Source organism: Aulostomus chinensis, chromosome 8 (assembly GCF_037954235.1).
Source record: "Aulostomus chinensis isolate RoL2024-O1b breed Wild chromosome 8, RoL_Achi_v1.0, whole genome shotgun sequence".
NCBI lineage: Eukaryota > Metazoa > Chordata > Actinopteri > Syngnathiformes > Aulostomidae > Aulostomus > Aulostomus chinensis.
The window spans coordinates 21,288,881-21,305,814 of record NC_141327.1 but is presented as its reverse complement, the minus strand read 5'-3'; the positions used below and the strand labels follow the sequence as shown (position 1 = coordinate 21,305,814).

Below are 16,934 nucleotides of genomic sequence, written 5' to 3'. Positions count from 1 at the left end.
CCTGAGGATGCTATGCTAATATCAATCCAGCACTATTACAAACAATTAACTGTTCACAATGCACGATAATCTGTTTAATAGTACTCTTTCATGGAATTATATAATTTCCTTTCGAAAAATGTTGATATTCTGATCCAAAATACTGTAAAAGCTTGTACAATTGATGAAACTTCCCGAGGTAGCGTCTTACTCGTGTTTTCAGAATATCTTCGAACACAAGGACAAATATCAAACAATCCCTCATCACGTATGAGGCTGTAAACGGCATCCCCCCCCCCAGTCGATTCTCTTAATTTCAGCTGCAGGAATTGATCACACACAGATACAGACCGTTAACACCTGTTGGCCTGTTGGAGCTGCATGTTTTCAGTTTGTGATACCGCGCTCATCCTGTCACGAAAAAAACAACACTTGAATTCAATGCATGTCTCTTCCGTTGTCGCTGCGCATCATAAATATTGTGTAAATGTGGTCGATGAACTGCAAATGCCTGAACGTAGGAGCCGTGTCTGTTGCTCAGGCACCACTGCCAGTACGCCTTTAAGGAGCCACAGATGACACTTGGTATTAACATGTAAAATGTAAAATTGCCCTCCACTCAGGCTAAAAACGATTTTAGTTTTGATTATGCACCATTTCCCTTCTCAACAGCAAAAAAAAAAAAAAGGGAAAAAATGTGCTAATTGGTCATGGGGATTGGTGGGAGACTTCAGTGTTCGATGTCTCTGACTTCTAAATGAGTTTCCGAACGGAGAGGCTGTCACTCTGATGTAGAGGTTTTTGGGGAGGAGGCGGAGGAGGGGCGGCGGTTGGCGCGAGCTCAAATTGAAATGATGCACTGTTCCCCCTCACTGCGGCTGGAGCTCACAGTAATTAAATGCCTCATTGTTGCTTCTTGGGAATTTGTATTGAATATTTCATCTAGTGTAATGATTATTTGGGTGTGGGTGGGGCGTGGATGTAATCACCTTGGCTGGGTCTTTGATGAAATACTTGGTTTGGTGGTTGTGCGTTTTAAGTACCCCTCTGGGCCTCTGGGTTTTTGCTGTACTTAATATGCCTGCTTTTTTAAAACTGCTCTCATTCATCAGTGACCTGGGATCACGGATTATTAGATTCCGAAAGTGGCCACAGTTTTCCTGCATATATTGAATATATATGCGTTGTAATGAAATGACCTCAAAATAAAATATGTCCTTCACATTGTGTCTCCCACAGAGGACACCGGTCACCAACGGTGAAGCATTTCGGTGGTTCTTTTAGAGAGGCGAGCCGCGGACGCCCCCACCCAGCAGGAGGGCAGGTGGGACTCTTGACTCTCCACTAGGAGCACTTGACAGGTTCACAGAACCCAACACGCCTGACAAACGGAGCGGAGGAGGGGGGGAAAAAAGTGGACAGAAAAGATAAATGAAAACATAATGGTGTTGTTTTAACTCTGTAATTTCCTTTTCTGTGTAATTATTGTACCTTTTGACAGTATCATAATGTATATTTTTGGTGTCTATGAATGTGTTTTCAGTGTTGTGGCTGTAGATTTGCAGCCAACCCTGTGTAAAGGACTCAAACAGACAATCATACAATCATACTGAATCCGTCAAACTGAAGAGGCCACAAGGATTGATGATGTAACGAACACACACTTTACTCCGGAGCAATAATCTCTCATGTTGATTATTCTTCAAACTTCATTTATTTTACCCAAATGAATCATCATTTCTTTTTCTTTTCTTATTTTGTCTTCTACTTCACCGATTTATTTTAAACTAACGCCTGGCTGATGTTAAAGTCGTCACTGGTGCGATTTGTCTCGTCTGGAGCGGCGAGGTGAAGCGGCGCCTCCGTGATGGACTCCTCCTCATTTGTGTCAACTCACTGCAGAACAGGGCACATTGTCTTGTGTGGGGAGTTGCGTCTCTTTAAAAGTCTTAATTGGGCATTATTTGATTGTGACAGCGACCGACACTTATTGAGTTAGACTGCTGTCTAGAGGTCATATTCTCAAGTACACCTTTATAGTACAACCATGTGAAATCACCCTCTTGTTTAAACAGCAGTGCGGGTATTGTCAGTTATGTTGGAAGCTTTTCAATTTAGAATTAATACCACACATTCTAGATATTCGACATAGCAGATGTTGTTCTGGAGCTAAAGAATAGACTTTTCTCCTGCAAAGTAACGTTACACATTCCAAAAACAAAAATTCTTCAATAAGTTACTCATTGTCTTAAACCCTATTGTTGCATGTGTAAATGTGTTTTGGTTTTAAAGATTACTAAGAATTTGTATATTGTTGTTGTGATGCTTTTATGTGTTATAATAAAAAAAGAGACTTCAGTAAAATACATCTTGACAGAAAATGTTTGATGTGGAAAAATCAAGAAAACGAATCCACCAATAGAGGAAGGAATTGATCAATTATCATCACCTGATAATGACATCTTTAATATATAAATATTATATTGTTTTTTTTATTTTTTTTGTAACTACAAAGCATCAACAGGAATAACGACTGAGAGGAGACGGGAGAAATCTAAGAGCACCGGTTGCCTCCCAAGTCACGTATTTCCTAGAATACTAAAATGTTGCATGGCGGAGCGCGGTTCCCAGAGGCAGCAGACTTTAAAGGACTAGTGAAATCCCATGTGGTTTGTCATGCTGGAATGCATTTGGGGGGGAAACATGAGGGGGAGGGACACAAGGAGAGAAGTAAGAGAAGGGAGGATGGCGGATTGGGGAGGGGTGGTGAGGGAGGGAGGGAGGGAGGTTGAAGCCAGACATGCTCCTGAGATAGCAACTGAGTGATTGCTGGGTCTTTGGGATTCAGGGGTGAGGGGTGGGAGTGGGAAGAAGGGGGCACAGGAGTATAGAAAGGGAGGACAGAGGCTTATTTGGGTGGTAGCTGAGATGGGAAGTGGTGTCACTGCTGAGGAGAGCGAGCAGAGAAGGAGGAAATCATCCGGGACTGACTTCTCCCCTGACTGAGCATGCTTGCCATCACACAAATTGAGCTGCTGACTTGAGCCAGGAGGCTGACTTGAAGAGCTGTGCAGCAGCAGCAGCCTCGGTGGTGGTGTGGCGTCGAGGCGCTGAATCCCCCTCGCTGGTCATCAGAGGTTGATAACGTGCATCAGGGGTATGCTAGCTCGCTCACTCCCTGGCCAGTGAGATTAAATAATATCAGAGACAGCTCTCTCTAATCCTTCCCCCACCTCTCACTCGGCGCTCTGGAACTGGGATTAAAAGTCCTCAGGCCCCAGTAAAATGTGTTTCCTGCTCCAGGCAGACGAAGTCCAGGAAGTCACTGCAACCAGCGCTTGTTTGCCAAAAGCCACAACACATACATTCCTGTGAAAGTCATTTTTATAAAACTGCCAGTGAATGAAAATGAGACACAATATCAACACCTGATTTATTTTCTTCTAAAAAATAAAGTCTGACATTTTAGGTTTTATGTGGTCTTGTTCCAGATATATATGGAGCTTTTTTTTTAGGAAACTGTGAAATAAGTTCTTTTTTTTCTTTTTTTTTTAGCAATGAACAATTTTTACAAACAAATGGAGGCACGTATTTAAATAAAATATGCCATGATTGCTAATGATGACGTTACATGCATGAGTGAGTGTAACAAGTCCAACTAGGAAGCAGAGTGTGTGCACACTTCCATCAAGCAGCTACGTGGACAGAATATGAACACACAAGAAAAATCTGTTCATTCACACACTTCTTCCCAACCTCCACCAATACCGATCCAGAATATGATCGAGATGATTTCCCAGAAGCCGAAGCATTCTTCTTTCACATGGATTGAGAAATTTAATTGAAATTTCTCTATGACATGTCCAGTAAAATACCACTCATAGCTTTATCCTGCCAGTGGAACAGTTTTCAGGATCAAGGATCTACAATTTGATCCAGATCACCTCCAGAGTCTGCTTTTTTTCCTCCTACGGGGGACTCAGGAGGCAGTGATAGATTAAAAGTTTTACCCCTGCAAAACGGGATAATCAGATAGAGGGTGCCGTGATGGAAATGTGCTCAGCAGTCTCCAACAACAAGTGGATCTCACATCTAGCCGACAGGAGGAAGAGGAGGGGGGTGGGGCTGGCTCCGGATGCGAACCGACTGGCAGGAAGGGGAGTCCAAGCCTGAAGCAGCAGAGAGGTGAGTGAGGTGAGAGGGTTTAAGACAGCATCAACTCCATGTTGGATAGTAGGAAGGATGACGGAGCTTGAAACTCAGCTCTGCAATCATCTGCTTTTGAACAAATGATATAAATCATCTGGGGATGGTGTCACGCAGCAGCCCAGGAGGGGTGGCTGCTACTACTGGTCTTCCTGGTAGAACTTTAGCTTACGCTATTATGTCCCGGTGATGTCAGTGCCAGGGGTGGGTGGACCAATCAGGTGATCTCACCCTCACTGTGCCCCCTCCACAGACTTGCAGAGTCGTGGTGATAATCCTGTCAGGGATTTTTACTGCTCCCTCACTCTACTTGCCCACCTCTTGGCACTGGGTAGTGGAAAAATACGCACATTCCTATGAGGAGATGCTAAAATTTGCAATTTAGAATGACTATTGAATCATAGAATAAAATGCTCTTTAATTAAGCCGCCTCTTTGATGAAAACCAAACAGATGCACGAGTGAGTTTCAAGGTTAACACGATCCTAAAATTGTAATATTGCACTAACAATTTGGAGTATGAAATCCAAAACTGTGAGGAAACAGCACAACGGTTCAGATTCTCACGGTGCACATTCCCCAACACATTGCACTTTCCCACACTGAGTGGCTCGCACACAGAGGACAGAGAACGAGACACACGGAGCCTTCTTCCTTCCCTCCCTCCCCCATTCCTCGTCTTTCATTATTTATTTACTGTCTGCAGTTTTTCCATCGCACGCATATTGATGCAGAGAAAGCAGGGTGTGAGTGCGTGTCAGAATCATTTCCTGACGAGGGAGACAAGGTGGAAGTAATCAGCAGAGCGCTGATGCAATATGACAGCCCCTAGAACCGCTGGTACACAGTTAAGAGCAGGAGGGAGAAGAAAAACATCTCCCCGCTGAAGGAAGCGACAAGATTTGCACAAGCGACATTTGGCTGGAAAGTAGATTTACAGAGTTCTGAAAGTTTTTGGGGAAAGAAATCGGATTGCAGGGCTGTTTTGTTGCAGCTCATCTCTGAAATCTCCTCAAGTCAAGAATAATTTGGAGTAGATTGAACAAAGGCTGGTTTCTACATTTATAATGTCCAGATTTCATACTACAATTTTAGAAGTATATCCTTTTGTTCCATTTTCAATCAAAAAAAGTCAAATCTGCTCAAGGATGAGCATGAGACAATGGTGTTTTTCACTCTGCGGGTGAGAATTATAGAAAAGGATGGCATGGACTAAGAGGAGCCAGCAAGGTGTCTGATCTTTCTCCACTAATCTTGTCTGACTGTACCTCCCTCTCCCTCTGAGGCAGGTATAGATTGACTAGTTATCCTACAGCCAGCCGAGCGCAGTCAAACGATCGAGCATGCCAGCCCCCACCCCACCCCCATCCACCCACACGCGCGCGCGCACACACACACACACACACACACACACACACGTTCTTGTGTAACACACCTGTACGTATCTCCCTCACATGTCTGTACATCTCTATCTCATACATTTCTATCTCGGTCTCTGTCATCACCTTTCTCTGACTCTCACAGACGTACAAACACCTTCACCCCGTCTTACTCTTACACACACACACACACACACACGAACGCACAGACGCCATCTGCTCATCCTGACAGGCACAACCTTCCTTGGTGCAGTAATTGATGAATGTGGATGATGGTGCGTTTAGGGTCTCCCTGCCTCTTCGTCTCCCACACCGACACGAGAGAGCAAATGGGCGGACCAAAGGCGTATTCAAACATGCATACAGAGAGGTGTGTGAGCATGCTGATTGATTGATTGGGGTGGTGGGTTTCATGACGGCTGGCGACATTTCTTCACATCATGTCAATGCCCCTGGCGGCAAGAGTCGAGGAATGATCTCGGAGGAATTAGGTAATCAAAGTCAGCAGGCCCGGATTTAAGAGTGGTACCAAAGCAAGAGTCTAAATAGATTTAAAAACATCCAGTTTTGTTCTAATTCTGATGCTTACTAATGCTTTACTTCTTATTTGCATTGGAATGTAAATCATTTCCTCGGTATGTTAACGTTTTCATGGTCATGTTTCGGTAACTCAAAGCACATGTTTAGGGGCTGGGAAGACGTACTCAGTGTTTAAAAAAAAACTAGAAGGAATTCAGAGGCTATGATACAGAATGTTAAAATCCTAAAAAAAAAAAAAAGTTATCAAACTTTGATACTTTCAAGTATTTAACTGTGTCCTCTCAAAGAGTAAATCTCTCAGTTGTGATTTAATATTTTAATAATGCTTTCAGTGGAAATGCCCACATCGGAGCGTCGCTGGGTTGATCCTCACTTCCCCTGGTGACCATGTCCAAGTATCCTTGAACAAGATACTGAGCCCCTAATTGCTCCTGAAGGTCCTGTGACGGACTGGTGACCCGTCCAGGGCGAACCCCGCCTCTCACCCAATGTCAGCTGGAATAGGCCCCACCGTCCCTCCCCTGCGACCCTTACTGGGTAAGTGGTATAAAAAATGGATGGATGATATGAAACTGTGAAAACTAAAAACAAAGTATTGTGAGGTAACGTTTAATGTAATTTTCATTCAGTTGAAATGGATTGTAATTCCATCCATTCATCCATCCATTTCCTACTGCTTATCCTGTTAAGGGTTGTGGGGGGGGGGGGGGGGGGGGAGGGCCTATCCCAGCAACCTTCAATCCACCCATCCACCAGCTGCTGCACCAGCCCACCTCACAAATGGACCTATGACTTTGACTTCCTCTTAAGAAAAGCAAAAAAGCTTGACTTTTCTGTGAACAGATAACAAAGACAGTAGTGCAACATCAAACTGCAATAATACCATTCGCACTTTGGTGAAGAGGTTGAACAAGGAGGTGGAGGAAGTGAAAAGAGAGGGCAGGGAGGGTCCGAGTGTCAGGTCCCATTGGGGTCAAAGGATGGCGGCTACATTTACCAAAGCAAACAGCCCAGAGGAGCAGAGTACCTCACCTGTCGCTGTGGATTACTCCATTATCACATCCACCAGTCTCACGGCGTCCCATCCGAGCCACTCTCAATTCAAAATTCATACATCATGCAGAATAGTGGGTGCTATGAAATGTTAAACTGCAGGCGGGCCGTCATTCCACAGAGGTGATGAGCTAGCTAGTTGGAGTTGACTGTCATTACTGGAGTCTACTCACTGAAGTAGGTGACATTAGGTTCATGTTTGTATGTTTGCTTTACAAACATTGATATAGTTTTAAGTACGCAATGTTTAATGTATGATTTCATTTAAGTCTAATTTTATATGCAAAACATAAAAGCTTTGAATAAAGAAAAAAGTAGAATGTGTGTACAACATCTAATATTGCCATCATTTGCCTGACTGACAGTTGCAAAAAAAATTACCATGCTGGTTTTCAAAAAAAGAAAATCTAGCTGAGAATTCAGATGAATTTCTATCGCTGGATCTCACTGTGGCTTCTAACACCATCATCATGTTAGACCAAATGGAAAACCAATAAGTTGTTTCTCTCTCTCTCTCTCTCTCTCTCTCTCTCTCTCTCTCTCTCTCTCTCTCTCGATTAGAGCCAACTACTGTGAAAGAGCACTGCATGTCTCACATAGTGACAACAACCCATTTAAGACCTAAAAAAGAGCCTAGACAATCTGTCATTTTTGTAAGTGACCTAAACCTGGGAGTTTTCTAAAAAGCTTAGTTCGGAATTATCAACATCCAATAAACTCTTTATTTCCCTTTATTTCTCAGTGTCTGTAATAGACACGAGCATGAAACAAAATGAAATAAAGCTTAGGCTGTCAGCTTCCGCACAACAAGACTAGCCTTCAACCTACAGTACGCTTCAAATCAAATTAATAATCAACACCTAAAATTATGCAGACATTGCATCTTGTCTTTAAGAAGCATGCAAATGTTTCAGATTTTAAAAGAACAACCCAGAGCTTGGTATACGGAGTCTTTGGAGTCTAATGCGAACAGCGGGGTACATCAAGGCTATGTTTTCGGCCCTCTGTTTTAGTTCTTCATATTTTCTGTCTTGGCATAATCTTGCACAGCTGCTTCATGGATGATCCTCAACGGTGCCTATTATCGATGATCATAATGAAACAATTGAGCTTTAGGTTGCTGTAAACTGGATTCCATGTATTCCCTAAATTTTAATACAATACAGTTGATTATTGTCCAGGCATGCCAGGCCAGTTCGATTAAATAAAAATATTTAATGACAATTAGAATGGCGATTTAGGTTTAAATATTAACTTGGTATTACTTTTTATTCCTTCTCTCTTGGCCAGTGCCTCAAAAAAATCCCAGAAAACAACTTTTGTCATGAGGTAAAGATGCTAAAATGTAGTCTTTTTGTGTCTGTGATTGATGCATAACTAATTACTAATTACAGTGTAAATTCAACACTGGCTTGTCGGTTCATACTTGATCTGATTACTTTGTCAGCCCCCAGAATTCAAAGGAGTCTCAGCAGGCAGTAGGGCCTGATTTTTATCAAGCTCTCGTTCTAAGAAATATCGTAACGTAGCTGTGGATATCAGACATTATACTTAAACTTAAACCTCATCTTTTTGCATTCATCTTCTTGTGTTAAATCCCTCCCTTCGTTTTGAATACAACCTGGCCGTGTATTTGTCAGTCGGTTGGTCTCAGGTCGTCAGATCACGTTTGTTAATCTTTACTGAATCTTGACTTAAAAGAAAATAATTAATGTGGAAAAACATGAATAAAGCCATTAAAAATTAAACCACCAGAAGTCTGTTATTTGTCACTGACGAATGGTTGATCAAAATGTAGTCAAAATTCGTTATAATTCCATAGTAATCCATTGGTTGAAAATTTGTTCAGCGTTACATGTTTCTGTGGCTTGAAGATGATATTTAATTTGAAATTCAATAGATTCAAATATACAGAATAGTAAAATTATTTTCCTCTCTGTTGCAGCAGGAAATGTTGGACAATAGCCAGAAAGCTTTGGCTTGAGGTGCAATATTGAATGCTAAGGCATTCATAACACCACTGCGGTTTTGCTAGGCAGCAAATAGAACATCGGAAATGGCACAAAAGACATATGCAGCGTAAAGAGCCGTCCCTGGAGAGATGAGTGACACCAAGGAGTCCCTCTCCTGCTTCTCAGCAGCGTGATTAATAACCCCTGTGCCCCATAATCTCTCCATCATCTATCTATGTAAATGCCCCCAGACCTGCAGCGCCAACGCACTTTGACTGATGGCTGTTCCACGGCATTGGCTCTGTGTGTGTGTGTGTGTGTGTGTGTGTGTGTGTGTGTGTGTGTGTGTGTGTGTGTGTGTGTGTGTGTGTGTGTGTAAGACAGTGCACTTGAGCAAGTGTTCATGGGCTTGTGTGTATGAGAGGATGTGAGATTTTTTTGTGAGGAATGAAATAAATGAGAAAAATCACGTGATCTCTCTCTCCACAGTCTGAAGATGGTTGCAAACAAAATTACATTTGACCAAATAGTGTAATATGTGTTAATTTCATCCCCTCAGCCCTTCTTCCTCTGAAAAATGCACTTTCAGTAAATCGGGTGATTGGGATTAATTAGGTACCTCAAAGCACCATTTATCCATCAATTATCAATGCTGGTAAAGTTTTTAAGCTGCTGTCTTGATTATATGACCGAGGAATCCTTTTTTCTATGTTTGCATTGGTTTGTATTAGCATTGGCACTAATCCAGGTTCATCACCATATTGACAGCAGCAAGTTGTTGAGTACGGATTTGATAAGCAGCACAGTAACTTTTCTGTCAAACTGAATGTTTGCCTCCTGTGTTTGATAGATGAAAAATAAGTTCATTTTTTTCAATAGATCTGTGTTGCGTGGTTTCGGGGAATCCTAATTAGTACCAGATATCAGTGCCAGACTAGCACAACTGGTCACATCTATGAATGAAAATGTTTGGCTCAGAAATTTGATGTTTGAATGAATTTGGGTTTTTGTTTTTTGTGTGTGTTTTTTTTAATAACGTCTGAGTTACACAACCCAGGGATTCCAAAGCAGCAGCAACCATTGATACTAGATTGTGAAAACAGGGCACTTTTTTTCTTTGCATTTTACTAGCTTCTATATTTTATATGAATATTTTGACGCAAATGTCTGCCTCTATTTTATATACATTTGATATGTAGCAATGGAACTACATAAACAACAACATTTTTTCTCGTTGTGTGACTTTGGGACTCCAAATCAGAACAAGATTTAAGCACGAATTCACCAAGACACGCCTCCTTTTACTGTATTTTAATCCCTCCTATAATTTATATGAATATTTTCAGGCAAATTTTGATTATGAATCACCATTTATATGTAGAAAAAAAAATTCATTTTTCAATACCTTTTGAGTTGAGTGACCAAGGGACTCCAAATCAGTACCCGCGTTAGTTCGAGACTGGGAAAATAAGACACACCATTTTATTTTATTGCTTTTTGCCACTTTGTGTATTTTATGTGAATATTTCATGGCAAACATCTGCTGCTGAACTTTGATATATATATATACATATACATATATATACACACACTTTTTTTTTTAAAAGACGTGATTTTTTTTGTACTGTCACAACTCATCCATGGGTAAAGCCTTTCTAAATGAGGCTACCAAGAAGCATCTTGTCAAAGCCTCATCCTAAGGACTCATTATCTGTGTACATGTACCTTGTAAGGATGTTGTTCTGAATACGGGGGATGTGGAGCGCTGATCCACACAAGCAGGATGTTTTGTGTTTTTAACCTTCAGGCAGTTTGGGGCACAAAGACAGATAACAAGAGCTATGAAAAGGTCAAGAAGTAACACTGTCTTAATGTGCGGTTTACTGTGTCTCACGAGGTAAGTGAAAAACACCAGAACAGAGACTTGTTACCAACGTAGTCGATCCTGCTACAACCCAATATGAAGTCGTTATATTTTAATGGTTCCACAGGAAGTTAAGGTTTAGAATTTGTATTTTGTTTGTTGGTTAGGTTAGGGTTTGCGTATGTGTGTGTATGTGTGTGATGTTCATTGTATGGTCTAATTTATATTATCTGCAATTGATTTGATTGACTTTTTATTGATTGCTGATGACAAATCTTGACCTGGTTCCAGTTTGACTGTCAGGTAAAGCTGATCTGACTTGTTAATTATCAAGACATCTCACTCTTGTAATTGATAATTGCGGCTGACTGATTGTTGGATAATGACAACGCCACTGAATGAAGACGGGCATTTATTGATTACTTGTGTGCAAAAATGTTGGAGATCAATTCCCCTTCATGTGTCATGGAAACATTTTCCTAAAGAAGATATAAAGAGATATAACGAACTCTGAATTATTAATACAATTCTTTTTTGTAACAAAAGAACATTCCTGTCATTTAGGCTGTCAGCGTTCACGTATAATATACAATATGATTCACGTCTGCGCATAACTCGTTGGTTGCTCAGACGCTTGCTGCTTGCAAGCATGGCTGCAAGTCCTCAAATATTTGAAATTTTTTTTTTGTGACTGCAAAGTCTTCTGGACCAGCTGAAAAGCAACAAGATCGTGTAAACTACAGAAAATGAAGGGTAAGTGAGTGCAGACTTTTCATCATCAGGGAGGACCCTGGTTGTACTTCAGGACTGATGCTGTGCTGTGTCATCCTCCTCACTGTTCCAGTTGTTGCATGGATACAAGAGCTTTATCCCGCCAAGAAATTAAATAAAATGGAACCCCTGAAATCTGCAAATGCTGTCATTGGTCACTGGGTGTCTGCAAGTACCCCAAATTGTATGCCACATAGGCGTTGACTTAAAATGCAAAATAATTCAGTTGTAGGTATGTAATTAAACATGCAATGATTACTCATTGAAATTCAGAGATTAATCACAATGAGGAAAAGTAATAGCTTGACGGCCCTAATCTTTCTATCTAGCAATCAAAGCTAAAAATCTCTGTGTCTCATTTATCTCAACCATCATTCATCAGCATAGCGTGAAACTTAGTGTAAGCATTGCTGGTACCTCGAGGTGCAGTTTTGAAGTCTGGGGTCTGAGGGTTTGAGAGATAACGGAATCAAATGACTGAAATGTCATCCAATCAACATAAAAATGAGTGTTTACTTTGCTGCCGGGGGGGGAAGTGCAGTGCCGAGATTGAAGTCTGGGATTGAAAGGGGTCTTACGTCCAAGGTGAAAGACAAAAAGACTGAGACAACAGTGAGAATAGTAGAACGAGATGATGGACAGGATTTTAGGTAGCTTTCGAGATGACAGAATCAAAAGCTCAAAGCTCTGAGATAAAGGAGCTTTTGAGATGACAGACCAAATTGAGGTCAGAGGCTGAGAAGACAGACTGCTGGCTTTGATGCTGTATGTCTGTTTGCGTGTGATGATCAGAGCGCTTGGATCAGACCTGACAGTTGACTGTCCAAGTGACAGATCAAAGTAAGAGATTAAAGCCAGGTATCAAAGCATTATTATTGGATGCTTCAATATTTGTTACCGTCACACAACCTATGGCCCCGCCCTTCAAATAATAGGCACTGCACTGGTTTCACCTAAGAGTATATTTCTGATTCCTTGATTTACCATTTATGGAAGTTTGGATATATAAAGTAAATTATTTGCTCAACATTCACAAATGATCAGATCGCATACACTTAAATTTTGAGAAGAAATGGCAGGAAATTAGGAAATATACACTTCCTGTCTCTTTTGGAGCCATCAGTCAATCAATGCCACTGATGGCTGCAGTCAGACGGATACAAACCCCCTCCAAAGTCATAGTTTTAAAGAAAAACATTTGACATTGACATGAACCAACTTGATGAAAATTGCTGATTTAAATTGATGTGGGAGAAACTGAGTCACTCTGATTTTGCGTATGTGCTTACAAGTGAGCTCCAATTACCGACTGGGAGGAAAGGGGAGGGGAGAAAGTAACAACTGTCCCCAAAAACCTTCTTCACCATAACTGAATATCACAGCAGTCAGAGAAAAGTCAGCACCCAGTCTACACTCCAAAGCACCTTTTTCTGCGAGCCGCCCTCACACAGCTCTTCAGAGGGGAGACATGTTAATAATTAAGGCTGTGGCTGGAGGCACACGGAGGCTAAACTTCCTCTAACAAGTGGCGCTCTGACAGCACAGACATATGGCTCTTGCTTCCCCTTATTCTCCTCAGCCCTCCAGACTTGTGCATTTCACACACGTCCAAGGCGGGGATGAGAAACCTCCATCCTGACTGCCAAAGAATAATAAATCAAATTCCTAATGGTTGGCAACAATCGGATAATTGTAAGTGTCGCCACGTGGTACCGAAGGGCCGCTTTCCTTTCAAATTCGGTGTTGTTTGTCTTTAATGGAGACCTTGCGAAGAATTCAAAGATTATCAGTTTTGCACTCACATAAAGGACTAACTGCTACGGCTACGAAAGAAGAAAAAAAACATTGAATCTGTTTGGTGAAATTTTCACTTACTTTGTTTAAATTTCCCCACTTTTAGGTTGAAGTTCAGTTTTATGCCAAATAGATGTATGGAAATTCAGTTTGGGCCTTGAAAATCAGATTTTCTCGTTGTGCAAGAAATGTTCGGTAATACAGTGATAGAACAAATGACGACCTTTCAAAGTCATTAAGATGAGGTACGCAAGAAATATGTAATGAAATGATAATAAGTTAAGACCCCTTCCATTTTGGACAAAAACCCACGAGCATTGGGCTTTGGGCTTCTTAGAAAAGATCCCTTCAATATTCTTTCCCAGATCAAACGCCTCTGCATTAATGGCCGTTATTCAACTGTGGGTAAATGGATGTTCACTAATTTTCTGACACGATTCCTGCATGCACACCCTTTAACATACTTATCACCTGCCTAAAAATGGTGCCGGTGAACCTGAAACTCTGCTGCCAACACAGATCACTTCCTTCTGACTATAATGACGCACGGGGAAAGGAAACAAAACAGAAAGGTAACTCATCTCCTTGCAGTGGAAACAGGTCTGATTGGCTTTTATTATCAGGTTTTCCCAGGTTGTGTGCGGTGGGAGAGAGGCGTAAGGCAAACTTGACTTCTGGGAGAGGAATCAATCTCCTATTTTTAGCCCTTTGATCCACGTTTAAGTGATCTGCACACGTATGCTAAATTTGATGTAAATGATGTTATGTTGACGTTTGGAGCAAATTGAAGCATAATGATGAAAAGTTTTGATGTCAGATGTCAGTTTTTAGCACTTTTTGGGATAAACTTAGCATTTCGCCAGTGTGAAAAGCTGTCATTTTAAGCAACCGGCCCCTTTTCTGCTAGTTTGGGGGATGGAGGGACAAATCTTGTTTTGATGCCGGCGCTGTCAGGGGGCTAGCCAGAGAGGATAGTAAACACTGCCTTTGCAGAACATTTAAAATCAATCCTTCAGCCACAGGCCTCGAAACCCCCTCATTTCTCTCTCTCTCTCTCTCACTCTCTCAATCTTTCCCTGAGCCTTTCTTCCTCTTTTTCTCTCTCTCTCCTCTCTGTAATGTGTCTGCTGCTCTGTGAGAATACAGGCAGCACTTAAAAGCAGGCGTGGGGGCTGAGTTTTGTGACAACAGCTCTAGCTTTTATCACCATGCTGAGATGTGACCAGCTCCCCACCATGACTGCCACCATCCACACAGGTATGCAAACACACACACACACACACACACACACACACACACACACACACACACACACACACACACACACACACAAACCCCGATGAGCAAGTAATCACGTCATTAGTGTGTCTGTGTTCAAGGCAGTGGCTCATTTGCCAGCATCCAAGCCTTCACCTTTGCTCATGATTGACCAGAAGATTAACTGAAAATCGTTTGTTTCCAGCCTTATTGCTTGATTAAGTCAGATTTGGCAACCCACAGATATTTCTACCTGACAATCATTGGCAATGCTGTTGAATACTAATGATTGTAATGATTATGTAACCAAAAGTTTCCATCTCTGTTTTCCAGAAATATGAACAAATCAAACATTTTTGTACATGGAGCTAAATTTCCAAGACCTCTTCCTTGTGGTTTCGTTTCGATGTGCACCATTAGATGACCGAGCCGCCCTGTAGAGTCGAGCAGCTGGTGGAGAGCGTCTGACCCCTCGGAGGGTAATGTGAACCTTGGTCCACACAGACAGCACTCTCACTGTGTACCTTGGGATTGTGTGTGTATGTCACACACCCCCTCCATGTTTCATTCAGCAGCAGGTGGGTTGTCAGGAAATGTTCAGCTTTATTTCACGGTACTACTTTCTCTCGTTAGATTTGATTTTAGGTTGTTGGTTGTTTTTTTTTCCCCCGTTGATGAAAATCAAAATATTGAAGTGTCACACAGGCAGAGTTACAAAGCAGTGACCTAGCAGCCGCGAGCCAGTTATCCCCCAGTCAGTCGAACTTCTTCTTTTATTTTAATGCTTTAAATGCTTTTTATGAGTCAGTCACTGTAATTTGAGAAATGATGTAGCCAGGAGATGTACGGTATAACTGGTGTACGTTCATTTGGACAGGCAGTATTCTGACGTATGGAATTGAAGTCCAACACGCACTGCAAAACCTTTAAATTATATCTGATAAAAATATAGGAAATGCATTCAAATCAAATCATCATCAACTGGCGCGTAAACACTGAAGAACGTGATGTCAGCAGTACAATATGGCTGATTGGTCTGTTATCAGCTGGGGGAGATATTTTTAAATCATTTGCAGACTCTCCACGTCAAGGCAATCAAAACACGGCTGGACATTTATTGTGCTCTTTTTTGTTTGTTTTTTCCATAAAACCATCAGAAGGGAAGTCTCCAGCAGGGTAAAAAAAAACCTCGCATATTAACTTGTCTTAACGGACGCACAAAACATTGAAGTGGGCCTCAATCACCGAGCTGTTCCATCTTTTTCGAGATGATTTGTGGAGCCAGATTGCACAGCCAACGTCTCTCTTGTGCTACTCAAAGCAACAGGCTCCCTCCTCTTCCTGTCAACAGGCTGCAGGGATGTTGTGGGAATATTTCAAGCCTCATGGCTCCCGCTGCATGGTGTTGCTTGTAATGAGTGAACGGGCACACAAGAAAATAAAATTTAAAAAAAAACAACAACAAAAAAAAACTACACCATCTCCAGAGTTTGGAGATTGTGCCCAAATGCTGTGGTGGCCATCGGCGGCACACGAGATATAAAATGATTGAAGCATAAACGTGGCAAACCTCAGTAGAGTCATTTAACACGCAAAAGCCAAGACATTTATAAAGCTCACTCTGGGAAAGCGACACCGATTAAAAGAATCATTTGGTGTAAAATCCACAACGTGACTTACACACTGATAAACTCTGTCCTGGCGGTGCAGCAGTGGTGACCCTTCCAGTTTCATGCCAGATCTATAAAATCATCCACTTTAAATTCAAATCTATACAACATTGTACCTCCTACACAAGGACAAGTTGACGAGTAGCTGAAGTGTCGTGGCAGAAAAGCGAGAGAACCTAAGACAAACCACATATGTAGAACGGCAGTTTTCTTCAGACGCGGCTTGGGGTACAACGCGTCCCCCTTACATCACGTTTGTTTTTTTCTGGATGCCAAGGGTCATTTTAATGATATTTGATGCTATATAACTATAATGCTATCTGACATAACTTGAGGACACAGAAGACTTGAAGATGGTCGGTCTTTTGGGTTTTTCAGACTCAAAAGAATAAACCAAAAAAGAAAATACCCTTAAAAATACCCCTCTTAACTAAATAACTAATATGTCACTGCTGATGCAGTAATAGTTA

The 16,934-nt window shown here is 41.6% G+C and overlaps 1 protein-coding gene across 4 annotated transcripts in view; it reads left to right on the top strand.

Moving 5' to 3' along the window:
* cxxc4 (CXXC finger 4) overlaps positions 1-2,325 on the top strand; it is a 41,277-nt gene extending 38,952 nt beyond the window's left edge. For all 4 annotated transcript variants that reach the window (XM_086211647.1, XM_086211649.1, XM_086211648.1 and 1 more), the window contains one exon: positions 1,219-2,325. In XM_086211647.1, coding sequence (XP_086067773.1) covers positions 1,219-1,263 — 45 coding nt within the window. In that variant the 3' untranslated portion in view covers positions 1,264-2,325. The remainder of the gene's footprint in view (positions 1-1,218) is intronic.
* The last annotated feature ends 14,609 nt before the right edge of the window (positions 2,326-16,934 follow it).